Here is a 27496-nt window from a genome sequence, read left to right on the forward strand (position 1 = left end):
TTCTCACCCCAGGGCATTTTTGACATTCCTATATACTGACTGGTCCGGACCGGGTCCTGAATCTGCCGTTCTGACTTCACCCCATGCCCTGTTTGTGTGTGCACAACAACAACAACCGCCCTATGTACATAAACCGATGGACAACTACATCACCGGGGATTGATCAGTTCATCACCCTTTCCCACATTTTCACAAATTAACCCGTAACAGTTTTTAACACGATTAAAAAAATAGATATTTTACCCGTTGTGCTATTTGTCAATCTAGATAGTTTCGGAGATATCGGCCATAGAGGTGTCTGCCTCCTCTCTGATATCATGGGACTATATGGCACTCAGCTCGTAGTGTTTAAAGCACCCCAAAAAAAATTCAACAATCCACAGACTTTGGTGTGAGCAGTTTTATGAGGGAACTTTTTTTTCTTTCAACAATATGTCGTGCATGAAACTGCTCACAACAAGGTCAATCCCCAAAACAAGGCCACTCACACCAAAACGATCCAGATTGATAAAAAGGAAGAATGTGTATTTTACATTGTGTGGTGCGCTGTCCCTTTAAAATGTTGTTTCAATCTTAAAAGTACCTTGAATGATTCAGCCACCTCTGTAGAAATACACTGTTCCTAGTATGTGTGCATGCGTATTGATATCTCATCATTATAATTGCTCACGATATTTGATAGTACGCGCATGTGCACATTTGTGCCTGAACGTCTAACTGTATACAAACGGCCCAATCTCTCTCCAAAGACACACATCTGCCAGCCATACGTTCCCTTCAACAGCACATGTGCCCCAGCATGTCTGCTCTGGAAAACAAAGGTCACATTTAGGCTGCAGGAATGTCTTGGCTGGGTGTTATTTCCCTTCCGTTAGAGCCTGGACGCAGCCGGCTGAGCTCTGAAAAGACCTCGACCAAGCCTCCATACCAGCGACGAGTCATGTACGGCAGCGGTACGGAGCCCGTGATGCAACGGCATGAAGAGAGCCACTAAGAATGCATCATTTAAAAAGAGGCGGATGCACCTCAAACTCAAATATTTAAGACATTTTCTTTTCATATGAAGTTCTCTTTATCCAAACCAAAGTCTAATTATGTTTTCATTTGACAAGTATCAAAAAACTCGTCTTCAATTCATGGGATGGTTATGTATTCTATTAGAAGAATGTGAAGTTATTATCCAAATAGATGTTAGTATGTTTTAATTAATTCAGACTTTTTTAAGAGGTACAATATTTCGGTATTCTGGAAAAAAGTATCTAATTTGGTACTATCCAGGTCAAAATAAAAGTGGCTCGTTGGTATGATACACTTCAAATGAATTCATTGATCAATTGAAGTGATTGCCTGGCCAGCATACCCTGAAGTCTTTTAGTCAGTGCACTGCAGGTCAGCCAAACAATTCAGCATTCATCCACTTATTAATGCAATAATGAAAATATTTTAACTGGATATCCGAGCACTTCCTTCACAGAAATGCCTCCAGAAATCTGAAGCTTCTTTTTAAGTTAACACAACTGAAGCAGGAAATTCAGCACATTTCATTTTTAATTAGTACCCAGTTACATATTTTGTTTCAGAAGATGTTTAAGAAATTATAAGGACATTTTAAGCAAACATAGGGTCCATACAAGTAAGTGTTACTGCACTCATCAGCATAGTAACTATTGAGCTGCTGTCCGAGGCCAAATCTGGAGTTTACGCTTGATTTCTGACAAAGTATAGTATTTCTAGCAGAGGAGTACATTTAAGAGATGTCATGTTATATTAACACAACATGTCACACGTGTCTTCGCAATTACAGAGATTTACGCAGAGGGTAGTTTGCGCGAGGTTCGGCGTATTTCAATCGCACATGACAGATCAACAGATGTCCGACCCGCTCGCGCCCTTCTACCTTTCACCTCGCTGATCCCGAGAGGTCTGGATAAAGTGACAGCTCTGTTACATGCTCGCCGTGCACTATCGGTTACAATGCGAGGTGCAGAGAAGGACAAGCACAGACAGACCGAGCGGAGCAGAGATTCCAGGAGTTCATCATCAGCAGGAGGTTTTTCCTCGAAAACCCTCCAGAGAGTCTGATACTAAGCATCGGAACCAAATGTTAGGATGTTCATCCTCTTGCTCGTGTGAGGCTTGTGTGTTTTCCCACCGGCGTGACACTGCTATGCTAATATGATGGAAACATCAAGAATATCAAGAATATTTCCATTTGACCGAGAAGTGCAACAATAAGAAACATGCGGGGGGGGGGGGGGGGGGAATAGACCCTTCCCCACTTCTTCTCGAAGGCTTCTAAAAAAGGTCAACAGGTCAAGGTCGTGAATTTCTCACTTTACTTCCAAAGTTTGCACCTGGGTGAGGACGCGCTGACCTTTACATCACAATTCTTAATGAGAACGACTTGAGGTCAAAACATATTTGCATCGCCTGACAAAAAACGACAATGGGTCGACATGTTTGCACGAGCGAAGCTTAGTGGGAGCATGATTCATCGAGTGGGAATTATTATTTGTACTGCACCGACACAAATATATGCCACTACTGAGGGAAACCTTGTTGACTTTATCCTCCTCACTAACACATGTTTGCAGGACCCATCAACACGCGAGGAAACAGTGCTCCTCTCACAGATGTTAGAAAATCAAGTGTGATGAAACCATGTGATGTAATCACCACAAAAAAAAGATAAATAAGATCAAACATTTACAAAAGCACATCACTTAATAAATAAAGGGAATATAATTACATTTCCAGTGCCACATTATTCTAGTGAGAGCTGTCAGCACATTGGGTTTCCACTGCACTACAAGTTTGGGACTGTTTTTCCATCACTGCAGCATGAGGCCTTCAGTCAGACCACAGGGCACGACTCTCGCTGAGAGCCGCACAAGGCAGGAAATGTTTTCCTTGGCAGATGCATGTCGAATTACCGCTGGAGCACATAACCGCCACAATATCCGTGACACCGTCCCTAATAAGCGAGCTAATACGTCTGTCGAGTAATGGGCGCGAGGGCCAGAGCTATGCACAGCATTATGGGAAAGAAATGCCATGAATGCACCCAGGAATATGGGCTCAAAACATTCCGTTCAATTTAGGAATTTACAAGTGATAGAAGCAGACATTCCCTGTGTTTCGCTGCTCGGGGACTCAATATCATATTGTTTAGTAAAGAATGGCATTCATTCCTCAGAGTGGAATTCAACCTAAAATTCAGAGCATGTCGCTCGCGGCCAACCGTTATTTTGCTCGAAGTCTGTTTTGGCTATGCATCTACATTTAGCCCGTGCAAGAAGAGGAAATAACATTTATAAAACCATCAAGACATGTGCTTCATGTATGCCTTTAAAGATATTCTCAGCTGATATTTGATTTGGCTTCCGGATTTAAGACCCCGCCATCAGCGCTTTAACAACATTAACAACGCTAAAGACCTTCAAAGTGGCTTTGCATTGATTGCGGTTGCCTGAATGACTTGAGTTGTTGGCCACTCGCGACCCCAAGGATGGTGATAAAAGGGGAGGACAGAGGAGAGCTGCAGGGGCTGCAAGGGGAAGGGCTGCTGAGGGGAAACAGTGGGCCAAGCAAGGGATCACTGTTGCATCATTTCTCAAGTCATAAATCTGGATTTGCCGCGAGGCTGTCAGGTTGAACTCAGAGAGCAGCTGGGGGTGAACTGAAAGGCAGACGGACACGAGGGGTTCAGAAAGGACAAAGAGAGACAGGGAATGTGAAACAAAGAGAGAGTCAAAATCACAGAAATAACCGCGTAGGAGGTACGCAAAACCTCTACCTTTCTCACTATAAAATACACACACACACACACACACACACACACACACACACACTAGAGACAGGTGTGAGAGTTTTACGGCAACCCGAGGCCTTGCAAGACACCACTGCCCACCTTGGTGTTTATTTGTCCACCCGCCCTCCTCCCCTCCAGGCGCTCAAAGGGTAAACGTCTATTCTGGTTTAGGGTTACAGCCGAGCGGCCTTGAACCCCCGGGCTCCCGAGTGCACATGCCATTCCTGGCGGGCCGACGCGCAGCGCTCCATTGCGCGCATCACCTCAATGCCAAAAAAAACCAGCATTACCACCTTTACCCATGCAGCCAAACCCCCCCCCATGACACAGAATGAGCCACCTGCCCCACTCTACTCTGCTCCCCTCTCCACCAACTATTATTACAGGCTTTATAAGGGTTTACGTGTTGATCAGAGGATGGCCATGACCTCGGAAGGTGGCTAAGCTAGGCTAGGCAAAGCCAACAGTTAAAGGAGCTGTCTGGCCCACTGACAGAACAAGGCGATGACAGAGGCCGTCTGATAGCGCCACGACCTCCGGCCGCCCGTTTTCCACCGAGCAGATCCGCTATCAGACAGACGGGCAAGAGGACTCACAATGGAAGAGCCATCTGTTAGCAAACATCTTTCAGCAACAAGTCCTAGAGTAATGTCACCTCACCTTCCACAACCCCCGTTTGGCAATGTCAGTATCCAAAGATTCAATAAGGGAAGACCTGCAGAACCTCAATTCACTATTTTAGGATTGGATGGGAGGCAATAAAAACACATCTCTTGGGAGGGAACCGACAAGGAATCAGTTATCCGCGGCACAATAGCACAGACAGTTTGATAGCGAGCAACATTTAAGGCCACATAGCAAATAGATTACTTGAGACAACATCACACACACTGGCATCCAAGCCATGCGACCACAACCGGGGAGGTTTGGGGGTGAGTGATTCGGAGATAGATTTGGTGACAAGAATACTGTAAAGTACACTCCACTATCACGGCCAACATACAATGACACACAAGTCCCAAATAACTCACTATATGTTAATGAGGCTGACAAATTGTCCTTTAATGGTTTCCTTTTCACTGGGTTGTCATTTTTATGGCTCTTTAAGGGCTGGATAGAAAAGGAGCCTTGCTTCTTTTTTAGGTGACAACCTTTTTATGGACGCGTCAGCACTTTGTTGTCATTCTCAAAAATATATATATATCCTTCTGATAGAAAATGAAGAAATTGAAATCTGCATTAGAGGCCCGCCGTTTATGCCACGTGCAGAAGAATGAGTGTGTGTGTGCGCGCCTGTTTGTGACACATCATGCGATCATAGTGGTCACTTTGGGACCAAGTGGAGCTGACAGCTGTGCGGGGAACAGGAGTGATGTGAAATATGAAAAACACAGTTGTGGTGGGGAATGCGTGAGTCGGGGAGAGTTTGGGAAACAAATTGACCATATGAAGTATCGTGTTTATAGTGGGAAGTGTATGGCAAGCAAATAATAGTCTGTTTGTGCATCACAACACTGACGATATTTTTGCACTGTGGGTTTATTTACAGGAGCGTTTGTATGGGAAGAGCTTCACAACTCGTCTGTTCACAGCCTGTAATTTCCTTTTTCACTTAAATCCATCTGAAATAAATATTTTGCCCCAAATTAATCTTCTACCTCAATATATTAATTACACCTAAAACCGTATCCCCTATTCAGCGTAACAGCCATTTCCCCACAACTCTTTCAGTAGCAGATTATCAATTATTTGTCACTTTGAGATCAATATTTCCCAAATCTAATTGTACATCAAAGCAAGTCCTTATTTTGTATTAGTATCTCCCCCAGGCATAAGCCTTGAGGCATTGCTCAACAACTAACATTCAAAGAAAAGTCTCCTATATGTTATGGTCCAATAAAGTTTGGCACGAGATTACCTTAACTGCAATATTGATTGTAAGGGAGCCGGGAGGGACACTTGAAAAAGATTCACCTCTGTTTGGAAGAAGAGAGGGAGACACACTTGGCAGATAAATGCACTCTATTGGGTTAAGTCCTAAAATATGTGTTTTGAGTCCAGTCATTATGCGCCCCTCGCCTCAATTGAATGTTCTAAAAAAAACAAGAAAATAAAGAAATGCCTCTCAGAACATTTAAAAACAAAAAGGAATCAGGTATGTTACACTTGCAGCTATTTGTGATTTCTGAGCTAAATCTTTTGCATGTTGCCTTCAGGTTTCTTTGACCACAGCGTAGTCTTAACATTCAAATTCTCAGGTATCCTGAATCTATAATGGTCAGTGTTTGTAAAAGAAAAGATCGAGCAGGACCTTTCTGGCCCGCTAAAGAGCATTATGCACATGAGCCGATCTCCAGGTCCTGTGTTTATCATCCCATTCAAGCAGAAGCATAAGGTACAGGATAGTATGACGAGAGGGGTGGGCGTACCGTACATCTTGCCCTCGTCAGAGAGGATGATCTTCCTGCGGCCGCAGGGCGGGTAGATGGCCAGGGCCTCATGGAAGCTCTGCTCGATGTCGGGGCTCCAGACGCCCTCCGCATCGCTCTCCAGGGGCTTGTCGAGTGCGTCTCCCAGCTCCTCACTCCCACCCCTGGGGGAGGGAGCCGGCACCCACTCCGCAGACGTGGTGGGACCACGGAAAGGGGAGCACGGAGCAGGGTCGGGGGGGGTGGAGGGTCCTTGTGTTGGGGGAGATGATGGGAGGAAGGGAGAGACTGCAGTGAGCGTGCCTGGCTGTATGAAATCCACAGATGAGATGATGGTCTGGATGTGGAAGGCGGTCCTGGGAAAGCAAGAAGAGGACGATGAAATTGACATGGATAAATCCAGATGCATCAAGGGAACATTTTGCGCGTTAGGCTACTGAAATATTGTCAAACATAAGACTTCTGAGGAAGAATTTACTTATATATATTAAGTATGCTTGTAAATGTTTATTTAAATAAAAGTTTGGATAATAATAATATAATAAGTTAATATCATGTTCTGACATGTTCTTGAGCATGGACACGAAACAGGATGAAAAATAAGAATTAAATTCAAAATAATTATAAAGGCTGCAACTAACACGCTTTTGTATTAATCTCTTCATATCATTGATCAATAATTCATTGTTTATGCTATAAAACAAATAACGTAAACCAGAATTGAATTTCTTTTTAATTCATGTCCTGTCAATTGTATAATCTTTTAACCAACTTATTATTCCAGCACTCTTCTTGTCATTATCGTGGGCTGCTTTAGATTAAAAAAATAAATGTGCCAAAACCTTATGATTAACTCCCCCCCCCCCCCCAAAAAAAATCATCTATCTAAGAATGCAGAAAGCAGTTTTGCAGCCGTTCAGACGGCGCTCTGTACTTTAGTTTCCTCGGTGGCGTTTGTGAGGGTAAGCTCAAGAGGTCCAAAACTTGCAGACCATGTAATCCTTCACATTGAATCAAACACGAATGCCACCAAAATCTGAACCGAGAAGGTTTTTTTCCCCCGTAAAAGTCCTCGAGGCCCCTGACAGCGACATTGAGGCCGTCGTGTGACACAGTACGTGATCACATCAGCCCCACAGCTGCTCATCCTGATCTAGAGAAAGCATCTCGGATCATGAATTAGGTTAGAGAAAACAAATGAAGTGGCACCTAGTGGTATGACAACAGCGGGAGGAGGGGAGGGATAGGGGGGGGGGGGGGGGGGCAGGATGGGCCTAGAGTCAACAAATGAGGAGACACATTAAAGAGGGATCACCGTCTTCAGACACACACGCCACAGGAGGATCATATCAGGATATTAAGGCCAGGAGGCTTTTTTTTTTTTTTAGGATGCCCGCTTCTTCATCAAGACCACAGTCGACTGCATTATTAAACGTGGAGATCCGCAGCTGAGACTCTAAATCAATGCGTTTGCACATTGTTTTGGGTGTGGGATTCTAACGATGACCAGCTGACTAACTAATTAAAAGTATTTACTTGACATTCCATTGGCTCCTAATGGCAGGATGAAAACAGCAGATTCACAGGAGAGCAAGAGCGTCGGGATGTTTGACTTGCAACAGATTCATATCCTGTTTTCTCTCGACACACTCACACACACAAACACACACACACACACACATTTGTTTAGAATGTGCACACAGCGCTCGACGAGACGTCGGCCTCCACCTCTCTTCCTCTCGCCGGACATGTGGGGAGAAAATAAAAAATGGAAACGGGCACTGATGGTATGACACAGGGAAGAAAGAGCTCGATGTCATGAGTCAATACAAGCGCAGCTTTGTTTTTGGGCTTTTCCTGCCACAACGCAGAGACCTCCACGTCCATTTAGGGCAAGACCCTTACGTCAGTTAGAATCCCAGACATAAGTGTGTGTGTGTGTGCGTGTCTGTGTGTGTGTGTGTGTGTGTGTGTGTGTGTGTGTACACAGGGGTCTACAATTGTGGGGCTGCAGTTGAGAAGGTCGCGGTGAGCTGGTGAGTGAGTCAGTGTGTTGTATGGAGTGAGTAAGACTCTCCAGCCAGGGCCCCCCTCGCTCTTCCTTACACAAGACTTCCTGCTAAGCGTCCGGCCAGTCTGCCATTCTCCCAATCCCTTTCACTCACACACGCGCACACACACACACACACACACACACATACATACACACACACACACACACACACACACACGCACACACACACACGCACACACACACACACAGAGTTATAGACAATCAGAAACACTGAGAGCAGACTGGACCAACTCAGAGCTACATTGTTTTTGACAGTCGTATTATTCATGTTTTGAGGCCGCCTCTAGCTTATTTTTCGTGTAGGCACAATTAAATTAAAAGTTTTTTTCTCCGTATTCCAGGCAGAAAGAAAAAGGGTCACATTCAGGGTTTCAACTGAAAGATTTGTTGAAATTACTGCTAATACATGTTCATGCAGACTTAATTTAATTTAATTCTTAATGGGAAAAGTAAGGTAGCACTGATTAAATGAATTGGTCAATATTTGTCGATTGACAAATGGATCCTAATTGATCAGCTGATCTCCTACTGAATATCTTTGGTTAAACAAAACTTCCCCATGGAAATTATGAATGATCATTGTATGACTAATCAATTATTTGGAAAGAATTTACAAATTCATTCATAATGAAAATAATATTTTGTGGCAGCCCAAGAAATATTCTCCTTGAACTGGTGCTCCATATGAAAAGGCTCACCTTTGAACTCAAAAAGAAAAAAACCTGAAGTGACAACACGCTGCAGTGAGTGTGAGATTGTTCTTAATCAACTAGTTAACAGGTCATCTCTTGTGAGGCTGTGAAGGTTTAAAGAAAAATGTTTTCAGCGCAGCTCCGTCTGGTCAGAGAGAAATACTTTTATCCAAAACAAAGTAATGTTAATATATATGAATTCTAGTTTTGTTGCAAACTCAGACATCTGCCATCAAGAAACAACAAAATCACTGAACATTAACAACAACAAGAACCACAGCCAAACAAAAGTAAATAATTAGCAGTTGTGTCTTTTATCGTAAAAAATAATAATAATAAGTGACTGCAATTAGAGCTCCTCGGCTTTAAGGCCGGCATTCTTACCTTTAATGAAAGCAGCTAAACTAATCCAAATAATTTTCTGAAATAAATCAGGCACATAAAAAACAGAAGTTAGTTAATCTTTCTGTTGCGCAATACAATAATCCCTAATCTTGAGCACGAGCTGACCGACTACTAGACAGTGAACCAATGGCTTCATTAAAAAACACAACTTTCTAAATCAAACCACATTTCCATAGTTTTTGTAACATCATATTAAATAACTTCAACTGCAGCACGGGACCACTGTAGCTCACTGTGAGACGGGTGGAGGCCATAAACCATTAGTGTGCCGCTCCGTGCCTCCGTCAAAGTGTCCAGGATATTAATTAACCTAAGCCCTGCCTTAAAACAACCCCCTTCCATTTAGTCCACCATTGCCCCCCCTCTCCCACCCTTCACCCAGCACCAGCGAGGCCCCTCTTCCCTGGATCCGCTCAACGGGATAATCCCCCAGCAGGTGCTGTGGTCAGGCATGGGGCCACCACGTAACCCCTCATCCCCCCCCCACCCACACACCCCCTTAACAAAACTACACGTACACACACGCTGACCAACTGAGACAAACACACTCATGGCATCAAATTATGAGGGGAAAAAAAGCCCCTTAAGAAAGAGAGAGGTGCGTGCATCACACATGAGCCACAGATACTTAAACGCACTCACGGAAATCCTCAAAGCAGGTTCATCTGCAACGCTGAAAGATATCACACACACACACACACACACACACACACACACACACGCACACCAAAACAGAGGCGCACGCCCCGTGAAGCTGCAGGTAGAGCTCAGCCTCTGTTCACATTTGCACTGTGCCAATGCCAGACAGGTGGGAGGGTAGCTACAGGCTACCATTTTATGTGTTTCGGTATTATTAGAATGGCTCTATATTGGCCGGTCATTTGGTCCAACGCTTTGGTCTAGACGAAAATTTCTCAACAACTATGGGATGGATTTCCTTCAAGCTTTGGGCAGACATTCATGGTCCCCAGACAATGAATGTCTGAATTAATTTTCCCTTTAGTGCCAGTTTCCATGAAATCTGGTTTACACACTCACTCAATATGAACATTGCAATAATTAATGCGGTCCCCTAACACCTTCATCAGGTAGAAATGTCCCTCTGTCAAAGACTTTGGGTTTTGATGAAATACCTGCCAAGCTAATAACATTCCCATCATCCTCAGCAGTACTTTCAATGTAGTGCTCATTAGCAAATGCAAGCAAAACTAACTTGGTGGCAGTTATATCTGCTAGACAGCATGCTGGCATTGTTACGGGGAGAATGTTTGCATCATATCGTTAGCATTTAGCTCAAAGCACTAAAGTGCCTTAATATACCCTCACGGAGCTGCTAGCTACTCAGCCTTTGTCTCGCTGGTATTTAATCATTATTATTTTCATTATCAGCAATCACTAGGAAGAAGTGCAAAGGCCAGAGTGTATGACAGTCCAAGTCAATATTTAAGAAAAATATAAAATAAAATGAAGGGCGACCTAAACCTTCATTATCTGTGGAGGTTTTGTGTTTATCTGCAGAGCTCAAAAACTCTGCAATAACATAACATAATATATAACATGCCCACTCGTGCACTGTGTATTCCGTGAGTGAGTGAGTGAGTGTGTGAGTGTGTGAGTGTGTGAGTGTGTGTGTGTGTGTGTGTGTGTGCATGTACTAAACTGGTCACAATCGCCACTAATCAGGCCGGGAATGTAAAAGCAGGAAGCTCAGTCTGGGGATCAGACTATGTGATGGAAAGACTCAGTGGAGAAAAACTGTTTTGTGTTGTTGAGTTCGTACTGAGAGCACATGTTCTCTGGAACTGAGTCACACACACACACACACACACGCACAAACACACACACACACACACACACACACACACACACACACATACACAGAGATTCATGATGAAGAGAGAAAACTCCTCCTTAAAACAAACATCACGTCATACCAACTAATCTGCCATTTTGATTATTGATTAATTCATCGATTACACCATTAAATGTAAAACTAAATGGAAACAATACCCATCAAACTTTCCTGAGCCTTAAGTAACGTGTGCATGTTGCTGGTTTTTTTTCCAAGCAACCCAAAGACATTCAATCCATAATCACATAAGAAAAAGAAACGGATAGAAACTTGAGTGGATCCCTTTTCACCATTTTCCAACTTATTATAGACCAAACCTATATCTATCAATCAATAATGAAAATAATGATTAGTAGCAGGCCTCGTCCAGCTGGTGAACATAATGGAGCATTCAGCAGCTACAGATATGTCTTTTCGGAGTTGATGGCGATCAAAACAGAGCGACAAAGAGAGTGAATACTGGACTTACGTCTGCAGGTGGAGAGAAGCAACTTTGAATGAACAATGTTACTCCGTAACTGCTGGATGTGTAAATAATAGGAAGTAACACGTTTGACATAATATCATCTTCTATGGCCAATGTTGTGTTTACAGCTTGTTTCTGCTGCCCCCAAGTGGCCAAATAAATAAATAAAAAAATCAGTTCCAGCAGGTTTAAACGAGGGAGATGGGGATCAAAAATACAACCTCTTCAAATGACTCAAGCTGCGCTTTGTATGTTTTCCCCCCACATCCCACGGCTCCAGCTCCTTATCTAACGGACCAGGCGAGTCTTGACCCTCTGTCCTCTCTCCATGTCATTGACGGAAGAGTTGGAGCCAAAGAGGACAGAGGGTCTGTCAGATCAGGCCCCAGATAGTCCAACAGAAAGATCCATCAGACCGGCTGGAATCAATGGACAACACAGTCGCACACATTGCACAGAGCTGTGGGTGCAGAGTGCGGCTGGTAGAAGAGGAGGGGAGGGGTGTGTGCAGAAAGTCTTTGTTCTGCGAGGCTCATATCTGAGGCATTATTCGCTTCTCTCGTGCGAGCGGGGGAGGAATGATCGCTATGTGGGATGAGCACGGCAGATAAAGAACTCCTCCGCTGTGGCGAGGACCTGTCTCAGGGCAACTACACACACACACACACACACACACACACACACACACACACACACACGAGGTTGAAACACAAACACAATCCCTGCTTGCTCACACACCTTTTCATACCTTTTTACCTCACTTCTTACTTGTTCCACTCATTCACCCACACAAACATATACACCTCTAGGCCGAGTCACATCCACCCACACACACGCACACACACACACACACACACACACACACACACACACACACACACACACACACACACACACACACACACACACACGCTACTGCAGTGCAAACAATACAACTTTAGAGTTCACATTACCATGTAACTCATAGTCTGAGACAATAGTGAGGCTTTGAGAACATGATGGAACCAAAGCCTGGAAAGAACCCAAACTCCTCTGGCTGTCAGGCACTTCAGAGGAGGCTGTGACAGGTGAATGTTTTTACCCCACCCACCCACCCCCACCCCACCCCACCCCAAACCCCACCCATCATCACACTGTCACTATGCTCCAATCCACCTGTTGCCCCTCTGGGGCACCATAACGCACGCACAACCCGGCAAGCCCTCTCATAGTCTTCTCGAACCCTGCTCGTAAATATTCACTCCCAGGCTGTTCAGCTATGCAGCTGTACGGAGAACTATACCACGTCTGTCAGTCACACTTTTGTTTGGAAAAAAAAGCACATTTGGTAAAGTTGTGCATCTGGTTGAGTCCGTCACAAAATCTAAAAGAATGCTGTAAAGGTGTGTGTGTGTGTGTGTGGGGGGAACCAAATAAACATAAATCTGCAACAATTCACTGCAGGTTTCAGCTTCTCAAATGTAAATATTTGCTGTATTTTCGTCTCCATATAAATTAAACATTTGGATTTTTGGGTTGCCGTACAACTTGTGGGGAGTTTTATACATTCATAAAAATCATCAGCAAATGAATCAGTAATGAAAATATTCTCTAGCAGCCCCTCTAAAACTTTGTGTGTCTTTGTTCTCCAACATATCTGAGCTGTTTTTAGATTATTTCACAAAACAAGATTATCAGGTTAACCATATCACTGGAAATTATGAAACACTGTACCTTCTAAAACGTTTCTCCTTTTACTACTTATAGTATTTCAATTTCTTGCTTCCTCTACCTGCTGCATCTGTATAATTTCCCCCAACTATTAAAGAGGGAAGTGTACTTACTGTGCTTTATTTATTTATAGTTACTTTAAGTATTACAGAAAAACAGCAAGAATCAGCTCAAATCAAAATCAAAATGCTGTTTGATATTATTGCATCAATAATAATGACATTGTAGTTACAATATAAATATAAATATAATAGCTTTGACAGAGTCCATTTGCCTGCATAGTGAGTACTTTTAACTCAATTTAGCTAAAACTATTCCACCAAATACCGAAAACAATACAGACTTTTAACATGACTGACTTTTTTTTTTTTTTTACATTGCGTTATATTTGACTTTTACAGGATGTGAATACTTCTTTCTGTACACATTTGCGTCATGAAATACAGAAACAATAAAGGCAACACTAACGGTTACAGCGCTTCCAGTCTTATTGACACGTGTTGACTAAAGAGTGCGTGGAAAATGACCCATGGAAATTAATAAATACACTGTTATTATATATTATCTCAGTCTGGCGGTGTAAAACTGTATACCCGGACCGACGCTAATGTTTGACTGCACGGCGATGACGTTATTCCTTCATAAAAAAAAAATATTTAAAAAAAATAAGAAAACAATAAAAAAGTTCCGGCTGCAAGCCCACAGGAAGTCAAAACACACGCACACCAGTGCTGGAATTACAGGAAAAGAAAGAAAAAAAAATCTGAGCGAAGAAATGCGAGATATTTGAGGAATGTTATGTCCCACAGTGCGTGAAGAAGCATTCAGAGAGAAAGCGGTGTGAAATACTGACTCCACGTGCACGATGCACAATATTCAACCAACTTTTGAGTTCACTTTCACTCACTTTAAATCACGAGACCGACACTTTAAATAGAAGAACACTTTGTAGGAGCTTACCTGGTGGGACGCGCCGTCTGCCAGGGCAGGTGGGAACAATATTATTATTGTTATTATTAAATGAAGAGTAATTCAGGAAGGCTTTTTTTTTTTCTTCTCTTTTAGTTTTTTTTTAGTTTTCTGCTCCCTCGTCTCCTTCCTGAAGCCGTTTGTTTGAAGCGAGAGGAGGGCAGGAATTCCAGGAATTAGCCGTGGTATGACATGAAGCCTGGAAAAAGCCAGAGAAAAAGACCGAGGGGGAGAAGGAGGGGAGGGGAGGTGAAGGGAGGCAGGTCTGACCCGTCAACGCGTAATGACGAAGGGGTGGAGAGGAGGAGGAGGAGGAGGAGGAGGAGGAGGAGGAGGAGGAGGAGGAGGAGGAGGAGGAGGAGGGCTGCAAAAAGCAAAGGAGAGGGTGGTGAGAGTGGAAAGCAAATATCATCAAGAATAAGAAATACTGTAAAAGCCATGCATTTAGGACGAGGGGACAAACACACACATGGCAACAGAGAAATAAGAAAACACTCATCTTCTTTTACAATGACTTATGATGGGAGTAAGTTACACAACAATCTGTCCATGACAAGGAAGTTATACTGTGTATACAGTTAATCTTACCCTCATGTAATACAACATATATGTCTTGAGATGTGGTTCTGAACTTTGGACTCACACATGTAGGATTACATGAACTAGGTAACAGAGCCCTCCAGTGGATAGAGTGGGTATGACATAGTACTGGTTCAATGGTCAGATCTACTTTAAAGAATGAGTGGTTTAACCTGGAATTGAACTACAGTTATGAATTAGCTATTTCATAGTCTTTGTTTCAAATAGTAAGCGGCTATGTGCTGCTATGCCACACGTGTGCTCAATGTGGATGTACGGCTGTGCCTCACTCTCTCATTTCTTTAGGACTGGTTTATTAACTTCCTTCCAGATGATGTTCAGTGACCTGTAAATGTTATACAAGTGTTTGTGTCCATCGGCTGACTTTGTGTTTATCTTCACTGAGTTGCCTTGGCGAAGATTATTTTCAACAACACTGACTCATCAATAGCAGGACCTTGCAGGCATATTTGTCCTGCAGTCAACTACAAAAACGTATAAAAGCACAGGTGTTACTAACATTAATGATGGTTCCTCTCTACTCAAGGGAGAGAATATTCTCTCTCTCTCTCTTTCATGAATATATATTAATATAATATATATATATATATATATTCTATATAGCTCACTGTCTCTCTCCCAGTGAGAAAGACAGTGAGCCGGCATGCCAGGACGCTGATGCCACAAACATTTATTTATCCTCATACATTATCCTTATTTTCTCTGGAGGGAAATGTCAAAAGGGGCAAAGGATGCAGGGACAGCGCCTCCTGGAGTATGGAAGGGACTTCTTCCTTAAACGTGAAGTCGACCTACTGTAGTCATCGGGAGTAATACGGTGAACAGTTGTTTAACGTCGTCTGTGGCTCAGGGAGGAGCAATTACTTGTGTTTTTTTTAAGAGACTATAGCGAAACACCCCCATTGAGGTGCAGTTGAGTTGTGATGTGGGAAATGGGATCCGAGAACAGCAACAGTGACATGGTCTCTCTTTGTTGACGAAACATGGATACATACAACTTTGTAGGAAGAGAGTCATTTGTCCAATTCAAAAATTCAAAATCACTTTATTTCAAAAGTTTCATTGCATTCTCAATCAAGTTTACAAGTTGGCCTTAGATACTGATCGAGTCCATCCAAAACCGTATACGCAAACCCAAGTGAGAGATGTATTCACAATGATTATTTTTATTTTATTTTAATTTTCTTCCTTTTTGGTGCTCATTCCTTTTCCTTAAACCACTGGCACATTTACCCCACAACCCAAAAAGTGGTCTACGATCATTCTGGACTAGACTCTGTTAAATAAAGCCTATCACAAATTACAGGAGAATTGTTTGCACCCATTTGAAAGAACACAAAAGAGATTAACGGGCCCTCGATGGACTGGCGGCCTGTCCAGGGTGTCCCCTGCCTTCGCCCTATGTCAGCTGGGATAGGCTCCAGCGCCCCCGCGACCCTAATGAGGATAAGCGGTATTGAAAATGGATGGATGGATGGAAAAGAGATTAAGTTTATCTAAAAAGAATATAAATTAACTTAAAAGCCTCCTGTGAAGAAGTTGTACTGTTGTATTTATAAAAGCTTCTATAGAAAAGACTTGGAATGTAGAGGAAGGTATTGTACAGAATGGGACCTCCAGTGTCACTCCCCCCCCCACACCCCCCATTTCAGGTTTATAGGTGAGGTCAGTGACCACTAAAAGGGAGAACACTGTTCCTAAAGACATTTACACTGTGCTGTGCTGTACAGTAATACACTGCAGGGGTTGACTGTCGTCTGTAAGGCAAACATCTAGCGAGACGCTGATAGACTCTGCTTCATCGTGTTGGAGGGGAGTTTTGGTCCAGGCTGAGTGAACCCTTCACAACACTATGGAATGACACTGGGAGCTAAACCCCTAACTTCTTCCCGGATTCCCTCATGTTCACAAGCTACGAGTCCAGATCCCTTCAAGGGTCTTCCTTAGTTCTGACCTCAAGACACATCTCCATCTCCACGTTCTCCACGTCCTCCTCGTCCTCCTCTTCCTCCTCGTCCAGGAAACGCGCGCGTCCTCTTCCCGTATTTTTTTTTTTTTTTACGACACGCCTCTCCTCGCGTTTTACCTACTTTCGCCACATGACATCCTGACTCCAAACATCATTTCTTGGAAAGGAATTTCATCTTGTTTCCTGAAAAAAAAAAAGGAAAAAAAAGGAAAAATTTATGTGAACAATAAATATACAAAGTGCCGTTTGAGTGAGATCAGAGGCTTTTCCGCTAAATGTAACAATTTACTATGAATGTTCAAATCTTTAAACTGATGAGCTATAATTGTTTCTATAGTGGAACAACTGATTCTCACCTAGACCCTTGAGGAACTTGTTGACTCCTCGTTGCTCGCTCCCCGGCAGCGAGTCCAAATACTCTTGTGCTCTCACCTCAAATAAACCTGGAAAATAAAATAAAAAAGAAACACCTGATTTAAATAAATCAAAACATTCTAACAATGTTGGTATACGAGTGACATCCGACTAACATGGAGCGGATGAGTTGAGGCTGACGCGATACTGAAAAAGCAAAATATATAACCTTTCATCTTATTTACTTCGGAAACTCACATTAATATTGAGGTCTTAAAACAGAATACATTAAAAAAAAAGAACTCGTCTAAACAAAATTAGTTTGTATTATGAAACGTGGAACTGCTATAAAACCATGAATAATAAGCTGCTGATGATCATGTGATGAAGTTGAAACCCCAAAACAAGTGAATAAGTGGAGAATGAGTTGTAAACTATATCTGCATAATCAAAAAAAAATGACGTTGCATTTGTTAATTGACATTTCTTCTAGGCGTATGGAAAAACTTTCAACGAATAGTTTGCATATGCACATACATATTGGTGTTTAAACTGTATTGTATCACTGTAGCTGATCCGGTCTCAGTACCTCTGAGGCCCTGCCTGCGCAGCTCTCTCTCCTGGATGAAGCAGGTGAACATCTGGGTCTCCATGAACACCTCCAGGAACCGCTTCAAGCTCTTGGACGTGACCGCTTTGCGAAAGGCTTCGCGCTGAAAGGACGAGGAGGGGGAGGAAGAGGGGGTGGGCGAGGCGGGGGAGGAGATCGACTCCTCCTCTCGCTCTGCTCCACCCATGAAGAGGGAGTAGTGACCCACCATCTCCACGAAGAAACGCACAAAGGCCTCCGAAACCACCGTGCTGAGGCAGCTGGAGTCTGGGAGGAGGTCCAGGAGGGAATGGAAACAAAATAGAAAAAGATGAAATCACAGCATCTTTACTGTCCTATATTTAAAAAATAAGACTTTTACATCCAGTATCTGGAAAAAGAGTGATCAATACCAATAAAGCAGCCATTATCTTACTGGAACTTCACAGATTACATCCCTCATCATACATCTAAAATGTTTACATTTTGCATACATTTTCCAGAAATAATAAGAAGAACAAAAGCCCAAACATTAAAATAACTTATTTTGCATTGTCATACATTCCTGCGTCCTGTTGGATATGTTTTTTGAAAGTGTCCTCAAAAGTGTTAACGTCAGTTCAGACAAGTAAGAAAACGAAAACTTTGAAATATTTCATACCTGTAATTGTATTTATTTTTGGTTTGAATACTAAAATCACCTGTATAAGCAGCCTCGTGTGGCATCCTGATCCCAAGTCAGAGAAACTCCTCACTGCTGCATTAGAGCAGTGTTACACTGAACTCTATGGATTAATAACTTTGAGGTCCGATGCTGCATTACAGTGTGCTGCTATATTACTTTTTTGGATGTGACATTTTCAACCATAGCAGAAACAAAAATAAGATTCCTAGGATGGCTAAATCCTGAAAGACTTGAATGTAGCTATCCTGTTATAGAATAACGGTCCTGGGAAATGATTGAAAAGAATTCGCCAGAATTGAAAACCCAGTCCATGAAGATTGCTTTGATGTATCACAAAACTATTTCCAAATTGCTTTATGAGTCATAGACGTAGAGGTCTCAAAAGTCCAAACTGCTTTCTATTGAAATCCGCTGACATGAAGCATCTGCTCAGGGATGAGTTATTATTATATCAAATTATATTAAAAGCTTTAAGAGTTTGGCAATACTCTGAGCACCCCAGAACTTAAAGAGCACTTGAATTCCAACTAATCCAGGAATTATACTATTTAACTGTATAAATACAGTTCATTTTAATGGAGAAAATACTGTAGTAGGTAGTCACCATTGGGCAGATCTCCTTTCTCACTGGCCAGCTCCTTCCTCTTGTCCAGCACATGCTCGAGAGCTGCCTGCAGCTTGTGGGGAAGAATGGAGTCCTCATCATCCAGCTGTGGAGGAACCGACACAGATGTAAACACAGTACACACACACACACACACACACACACACACACACACACACACACACTGCCGTGAATTAACATGTTGTATTCACGTAACATCTGGTAGAGTCGCCACATGTGGAAAAGGACTCTTGTGTTTTACTGTTTCACTTGTGCTTTTTATGGTTTCTACCTGTCTTAGGAAGCGACTGTTGCCGAGGTCGACCACCAGGACCTGAGGGAAGAGCAGAGGTGGGAGTGATGTCATTTCCTGGAGCTATTGTTCAGCGTGTGGGGAAGGGGGAAAGCACCACAGTCGGCGCATCGCAAACAAAAACAACTCATCACACCTCTTCTATGGGCAGCTCTTTGAGTCGAGGCAGAGAGCTGGAGAGGAGGCCGACTATAAAGGGGGTCGGGGTGCAGACGATATCCAACATGGAGGGCGGGAGCACGGGGATGTACGTGTGCTGCCAGGTGAAGGGGTAGAGGAGAGCCACGACCGCATGACAACACTGAGACAACGTGCTGCAGGAAGAGAGAGGAAGTGAAAACACAAGATAAACCTTCAAACAACTGCATATTACACTTTAAACTGAATATCCACCTTCAGCAGATACTATATTAATATATTTGAATGTTGTATTATTAGATTCTTATTCCGAGGTCAGTAAACAACTTTCAAACTCAGTATGTAGGCCAACTTGTATGCGAAGCCATTCAAAGCTTCAGGAAATAAACAAAACTTGGAGTAACTTCATCTGATGAGGAAGATTGTGGGATACAAACAAAATCTGCAGAGCAGCTATTAAATGGACCGTGGGGTGTTTTTAATGTCACGGTTTAATGTTTATTTATTATTCTGTATTTATTTTAATGGTATTATGCCCCCGACATACCTTTCTACCTGGGGTTGTAGATTAAATGTATAGTGAATTCTATTTTAATATGCATTATAATTATACAACATGTTGTACTCAACTTGCGCCACACAGTAGTTACCGTCGCCTCAGTTAGTTACATTTCCCCATCTTGACTTTCGTCAACAATCCTCAGAAAGCAACGGGTGAACTTTCTTGACATGTGCACAAGGTCAAGAGCGTGATAGTGAAACAAAAGAGGTCCTAATCTTTGATTCAGAGGTACTAGACGATAAAAAGTCGTTGATATCTCATTGTTATTCACAGAAACAGTAAAAAATGGACCACAAACATGTTCCCAAAAGCAAAGCTCTAAAAGCTGGAGTTTTCATATATTCTGAAATACACATCTAGTCTCTACCACAAGATGGTGCTAACCAACAAGCCTCTCCTGTCCCCAAAATCTTCATTTGGAACATAATGTTAAAAGTGCATTCCTGTTACCCTGAGAGGAATGTGAAAGAAAGCATCTCTAAGGGACACTGATGTAACACTTATAAAAAGTATACAGCAAACACACTCCCCCACCCCCCCCCCACACACGCTGTTCACGTAATCTCTCCCAAAAATTTGATTGACGAGGCCAACTTTCCACAGGAGAGCATGTGCAACGACTCGTGATCTGCTCGTGAGCTCCGGTGAGAAGTGCTTCTCGTAATTTTTGAACAACGGCACGTGGGCGAGATGAAGGAGATGCGCACGAATTCTGAACCAATTCTGGTGTATCAGGTGTACCGCAACAGTTAAAAGGTTCAAAGTGGACTGGGGTCGGCGTGATGACGTCACTGTGCACACGTGTTGGCTCCGGAGTCGTCCTCTGAAGCCTAACTCCTTCTATCTGGCATCCATGACAGCTTTCCAGAGAAGAAGCGATTGTTCCCCAGGCGACTGTATAACACAACAGCATTCCTTCCTCTCTCCCTCCGTCAGGATCTTCTTGTCCTCAGCTACTCTGTCACATCCCTCAAACTCTTTACTCTTTTGCTATCCAGCATCCAAACGCTTCCTTTTTGATAATCTGATCACAACGGATTTATTAAAAAAGGATCAAATTCCGCCATGACCGTCGCAAGGACCGGACGTGCGACCTTGAGGTCGGACGGCCGACACAGTGCTCTGTAACGACGTGCTGCCGGAGCCAAACCTGAGTTTGTCGGCCGTGAAGATGACTCTGCGCTCCAGAAGTAGAGAGGCAAACACTCGGAGAAGGAGGCGGAGACTCAAGGAGGAAAAGAGACATTCAAAGTCCACATGTTCCAGACGAGAGTCTGACGGCCTACACAGCTCGATCACCTGCAGGACCGAGAGAGAGAGAGAGACATTAATGGGATTATATCATCTTTAAAAGCATCCGTGTTCTGCCTCCAAGAATGAAGGGGGGGAAGGGGGGGAGAACACTCCTGCTTCAAATGCTGCGACACCGCCCTCGTCTCACCTCTGTCCCAGAGCCGGGGAGGAAGTTCTTGACAGTGATGGTCCTTCCTGGAGCCGGGAAGGGAGCTTCCATTATGCCTCTCATAAAAGGCTGCACCAGAGCAGGGGAGATAGCCCTCCTCTTTTCCACTTCATCCAGGATCTGCAAAAATACGGAGAAGGGAGGGAGGGGGGGGGGGGACTCTGTAATTTGAATACTGGCACGCCCGAATACTTCTGTAAGTATTGAGGTGCGATCATAAATTAATGTAGGGTCAGGGACATCACAAACATCTTCATTCTTGATCACGATGCAATGGAAACAGTCAAACATTGTCAAAAGTCAATAAATAGCAAACAGCCTGAATCCATCAAGTGCACACATACTGTACGCATCTGATGAGCATTAAACTTGTGTGTAGCCGATCTGATACAGACGACACATATTCCGGATATCCCGAGCACTTCCAATGGAGAGACAGCTTTCAATCTATTTTCCATCGGCCTTCAACAGCCGACGTACAGGAGTTTCCCGTCTTTTTGTATGACACATGTACAGTACACAGATTTAAATATAAATCTAAGGCCCGATACGGGAATCCTGTTGCTCTGCGATAACCACATCAGCTGCAGTTCACATGTGTGTCTGTACTGTAGCCAGGACTACAAAGGCTCAGTGGGTGGAGCTCTCTGGGCACTGAGGGTGGTACTGCTCTGCTCTCTTTTAGTGGGGGTAGGGGGGGGTTCCCTTTATCCACCTTGGAGAAGAGGTCGAAGCAGCCCAGGCGGCTGACGATGCAGTAGACCTCAGGGAGCCTCCGGCCTTTACCACTGGGCTGTGAACAGGCAGCAAGAAAACAGTCAGCTTCAAAAACAGAGTGTCACAAGTCTGCTCACCCAAGTACAACCACAGGATTAGACTGCCGAAGCAAAGCAAGACTTTGAAGACGCATTTTACTGTGAAACGTCTGAACCAAAAATTCAAAGGAAATATGTAGAAATATATTAATTGACCATTTGCAGACTGATAAAACTGAAAGAAAAAGGGTAAAAGCAGCAGATTATCTATATCAAGATAAAAAAAAGAAGCTATTGACGAGGGGAAGCCTCGGTTTAAGAGCATACCAGTAATCGCCGACAGTAACCAAAGCGCCTGCTTCCGTCCTCACCGGTCAGGACAAATGAGAACGTCTCACTGGAGATGAAAAAGAGAGCAACAATAAAGATATTTCAGAGATTCTGGGAAAATATTCAAAGTCAGTGTTGTGGAAGCAGAAAACTCGACTTTGTGTTTTTGGCAATCAGGACAGGCTCACTCTGCAAATATCCACACAAATCCTCCTAAGCTCTACCCGACAGGTTCTCATTGACCGGAGGCGACCTTCCTGACAGGCGAGAGTGTGAGCGAGTTCAAAGCAGGCGACCACCCCCCCCCACCCCCCCCATCGAACGTTTGCCTCCAGGTAATAATTAGCCGTCATCGTCAGGACACACATCATCACTTCTCAGAACAATGCAGACGTTGAGAGGCTAAGCTAGAAGGTATTTGGTAAAGACATCATACAAAGAGAGGTGATTGTGTAAAAACAAACCAGGTGTAAGGTGCTAAATCCACCACTTCAACCCTGTAATCATTTGTCTCTGTCGGTGCTTTATCGACTAAGAAAGAACAGTCATCTTTACGACCCGGGGGTGTCATCGCGTTCAGCTTCTTCTCTAATAAGTGGTTATTAGCAAGAATAACAGCTGATCTATTAACACTCTGCCGGGAAATTCCTCTGTTCCTATTTGGTTTCACTTTTTTTTTTTTTATGTTTAAAGTGCCGTGGGCGCAGTCAGACCCGGACCGACCTGGGGAAGTTGTCGACAGGAGCCCAGTCTTTGGCGTCAGGGAAACAGAACTGAGGGATGACCTTCAGCTGGTCCTCAGCCTCCCGCATGAACTTAAAGCTTCTTTCAAGCTGGAAGAGAGAGAAAAAAGAGAGAACATTTTTATGTTTAATGACGCCTGAAGGATAACATCGTTAAAGTCTTGTACCATCATGTTTCACAGATGAGGTTTCTCTACATGGAACTGAACAGAAAAGACATCTGCAATCAGGAAATAAACAATGAACGACAACAAGAACCACTTAAAGTGCAAATCTTCTTTCTCTAATGCCAAGACATTAACACCGTTCTAAATGTGTGTTAACCTTTTCATAATGCTGATTGTGAAACTATAGTTTAACTATTTTAGGTAAGCAATGACTATAGCCAAAGATAATGGTAAGTCTTGTTAACGGCACACTATTGAGGAGTTTTGTACATACGAGGTAACCTATTGTAAACTGGAACTACTTTCTTTTTCTTGTATTTTTCTCAGTAGTAAACGAAAAAGCTCAGAAATCACTGAGATATTTGTTTTTTATTGCATAAAACTGGCTGTTGCTGTTCCAATAAGTGCACAATGTCCTGTGCTCATAAAAGTCCATACCAGCGACTCATAAACAAGCAGGTAGGTTGAATTATGACCATCTATTTTTCGATAATAATATTTACAATAGTGTCTCCTTTTCAGCAGTGTTTACTTTTTTTTTTTTCTCCTTCCTAAAATGTCCAGTGTCTCATTTTGGTAAAAGAAAAGTGCTTCAGTAACATTTCTCTACCGGTTTACCTTGAGGGGGAATTGCTGTGTGACTTCTGGCAGGTATGGGACTCCGGCCTTGGTTTTGTGGAGAGCAACAACGATGAAATACTCAAAGAGTTTCCTCTCCTGCAAGTCCATCAGATCCCTCTCCAGAGTGCGGTACCGCCCCGTCTGCCTCAGCATGGACTGGACCGACACCAGCCGCTGGCTGTGAGCTGAGGGCAAGAGAAGCACATTTCATGTCAATAGTGTCGTGTGTGAATGGACATGCACGCAGGTCAGTGTTAGGCCACCGTGTGAGGCTATCTGCAGTTACATCTGTGTGTATTTTTTGATGTTAAATATACAGTGGAACAATGAAAAGAAAGAAAACTGTGACCTGAATCCGCTATTGTGCTTATTTGTAAATAATGAAGTTACATGGATGCAACTATGATCAAAGCTACTGCGAATGTATGTGTTCATTTTCTGTTCTCACCTTTTAATTTCTCCTCCGTGTCACTTTCCGACTCACTGTTCTCATCCGTCACTGAATAGAAAGAGCAGAAAGAGTGAAAAGGAAGAAGAAAAAAAAACAGAGTGTGAAGCAGAATGCAAATCACAGGAAACTCAAAAGCACGTGGATTTTTTTTTGCTCTCGTTGCTTTCATTCTTGCTGCTACGCCACCCAGGTCTTCTGAAACACGGGTCACTCTCAAATGACCACAGAATGTAACTTTGCCCGTAAAAATAAGTGGATACATATGATTTCTCCTTTTATGGAGATAGAACTGTGAAGCCTTTGCGGTCAAACTGAGAGAGTAACCAAGGGAACCTCATGAAATGTGTCTGCAGTGGGTCGTGTGTTCACAGTACTGATAATAAACTTAATAGTTATTGTAGAAATCTTTTTGTCACATTTTTTTGTCATGCGCAAATACACATTTGACCAGAAAATCCTTCACACACTACTGTTATTTGTTATTTTAACAAAAAACCTTTATTAAACAGAAGTTTTATAGTGCTGCTTGGGTGCATCATTTAGGACTGTATTCTTATATTATTTATTTAACTTGGGAGTAATACACTCTTGATATTTGCATTAGTTAGTGTGTGAGCATGTGTTAGTGTTGCAGTGATAGCATATCTTTCATATTCTTTGCTCTCTAAAAATTCTGAAATAGTTAGCGTGAATGGTCTTTCGATGTTAAGAAAGCTTTCAAAAGAATTCCTGGATAGAAACCAGGATCTGCACCTGGATCCGTTTTCCCACCAGAGACTATTCCACTCGTTTCTTGGCCCATCGTCTAACTTTCCATCAAATTTTATTGAACTCTGTTAACAAGTGTTTTTTTCGAAACATCCTGCTTAACTAACAGAAAACACAAACACAAAGAAAAACACAACCTCTTTAAAAGAGGGATTTCAGAGCTGGACAGGATAAAAGTTGTTTTTTTAAAGTGCAAATTAAATCCACAGTTGACGTGAAGCAAATAAAAAAAAGAAAAAGGTCAAAACAAGTGATTTCTGTGGCCTGCCTCACCTCTCCCTGAGCTGGACTCTGTGGACTGAGACACCCTCTTCAATCGTTTCTTCCCTCGTCGCGCCTCGAAGATGCCATTGATTATCAGCACCACCTGCAGGAGGTAAAAGGGAAAGGAATGTCCATCTCTAACTCCTTGAACAAATAAACCAAATCCGCCGTGCTCCTCACGAGATCCTTTCAGTACACCTTCTGGGAGGCCTTCCTCTGGGCACACTTCACACAAGAAATATCCGTCAGAGAACTTTCCCCTGCCTTCCTCATCCCCCAGACGGCAGCGTGAGTGGACCCACTCCGAACTTCCCCTGAGCAGTCCTGCCGGACCATAAATCACAGACAGAGGAGCATGAGCTCCGTGAGGCCTCCCAGACTCCCATACCTTGGGGATTTTCCTCCTTCTGCGATTGTACGGGTCTCCAGAGAGGCAAGGGGTGTCGTCTGGGCTGCTGGGTGTGGAGGGGGGGCTGATTCGGTAGGGGGAGGAGATGCCAGTGTCCCTGCCGGTCTTACGTAGCTCCAGGAGCTTGAAGCTCCGCCGTTCTGAAGTTTGTCTGAAGAAGCCAGGCTTGGAGGAGAGCTGTCAAGACAAATGGAAGGTCATTTTTAGTTTAACCTCTTCAGATCCTTGTTTCTCATAGCGGCGCGTTGGACGATCACGTACCTTAGTTGGCGTGTCAGGGACGGGAGACGAGGAGGCAGGCGAAACACATTTGCTTCCTAAAAAACTTCCCTCCAGCTCGATATCTTCATAGGGGTTCTCCTTGGATGGAGGATCTTCAGAAGGGAAAAAAAACAATGAAGAAATGAGTGTCACCTTGAATTCACAACAGCATCGCACATGCTTTCCAAAGAGGATATACACGTTTTTTTTCTTTCTTTCTCCATATCAGTCACGTTTGTTTTGCCAGACAATTCCTACTCCAGATGTGCGTTTACCCGGCTCATAAATGTAACTGTGATGAGATGCGTGCACTGCTTAATGCTAAACGTGACTCGAGCCACCAGTCCTCCCCTGCAGATAAGGAGAGGGAAAGTTGAATTTTCCAAAAACCTGTGCCTCTTTCTCTCTTTGTGTCCATCTCTCTGTATCTCTCCACCAGATGTGACCTGAAGGAGTCGGAGGATGAAGAGGGATGTTTCAGTTCCCCCGCTTCTTCTCCCTCTGAGGAAACCAAAGGATCTCAGCGTACTGTTTTTATTGTGTGTTTTTCTTTTACATCGCTGGCCGACGAGAACGTCACACTAATCCCCTCTGCTGTGTTTTGCGTGTGCGCACATGCGAGTCTGCATCCGTCATCAAGACGTGCGTCTGAATACGTGCGCTGGTGACAGTTGCTTTCCTCTCGATCTGAAAACCCCCGAACAGGCCTGTGGATTGTGTGTTGATGAGAAGCTTGTTTTGTTTTTTCGCGTGTGGAGATTTGGACAAGACAACTGTCTGCCTCCCGGAGCTGCTTTTTTTTGAGAAGACAGCAATATTGAGTCACTTCACCCATGGGACACTAATGATGGTTTTTTTTAAAGAACAATACCATTGTGTTAAAGGAGGAAACTATCAAAAGGAATCCCAAATAAGCTGCGGCATCACTCAAATAGCGTTTAAGTTCACTTGACTACTGCAAACAAGCAGCACTCATTACACAACAGTCTCTGTGATGAAAACTAAAGACACATTGAAGCAATTGCCAGTAATGTGCCGTGGCG

At 43.3% G+C, this 27496-nt stretch overlaps 2 protein-coding genes across 2 annotated transcripts in view; both read right to left on the reverse strand.

The window, feature by feature from the left end:
• Positions 1–6818, reverse strand: part of LOC117731969 (transcriptional enhancer factor TEF-3-like) — a 25954-nt gene extending 19136 nt beyond the window's left edge. Inside the window, exons 1-2 of the mRNA XM_034534553.1 lie at positions 6805–6818; positions 6241–6596 (exon numbers count right to left, since the gene is read on the reverse strand). Of these exons, the coding sequence (XP_034390444.1) occupies positions 6241–6596; positions 6805–6818 (370 nt within the window). The remainder of the gene's footprint in view (positions 1–6240; positions 6597–6804) is intronic.
• Positions 6819–16058: 9240 nt separating this feature from the next.
• The window catches only part of si:dkey-82f1.1 (DENN domain-containing protein 2A), a 31871-nt gene continuing 20433 nt past the window's right edge, over positions 16059–27496 (reverse strand). Inside the window, exons 5-20 of the mRNA XM_034536096.1 lie at positions 26454–26566; positions 26172–26369; positions 25793–25886; positions 24749–24799; positions 24298–24485; positions 23493–23602; positions 22767–22836; positions 22400–22477; positions 21664–21804; positions 21373–21521; positions 19659–19836; positions 19502–19543; positions 19210–19315; positions 17921–18208; positions 17334–17420; positions 16059–17160 (exon numbers count right to left, since the gene is read on the reverse strand). Of these exons, the coding sequence (XP_034391987.1) occupies positions 17129–17160; positions 17334–17420; positions 17921–18208; positions 19210–19315; positions 19502–19543; positions 19659–19836; positions 21373–21521; positions 21664–21804; positions 22400–22477; positions 22767–22836; positions 23493–23602; positions 24298–24485; positions 24749–24799; positions 25793–25886; positions 26172–26369; positions 26454–26566 (1925 nt within the window). The 3' untranslated portion in view covers positions 16059–17128. The remainder of the gene's footprint in view (positions 17161–17333; positions 17421–17920; positions 18209–19209; positions 19316–19501; positions 19544–19658; positions 19837–21372; positions 21522–21663; positions 21805–22399; positions 22478–22766; positions 22837–23492; positions 23603–24297; positions 24486–24748; positions 24800–25792; positions 25887–26171; positions 26370–26453; positions 26567–27496) is intronic.

This window comes from Cyclopterus lumpus, chromosome 6, assembly GCF_009769545.1.
Source record: "Cyclopterus lumpus isolate fCycLum1 chromosome 6, fCycLum1.pri, whole genome shotgun sequence".
Classification (NCBI taxonomy): Eukaryota; Metazoa; Chordata; class Actinopteri; order Perciformes; family Cyclopteridae; genus Cyclopterus; species Cyclopterus lumpus.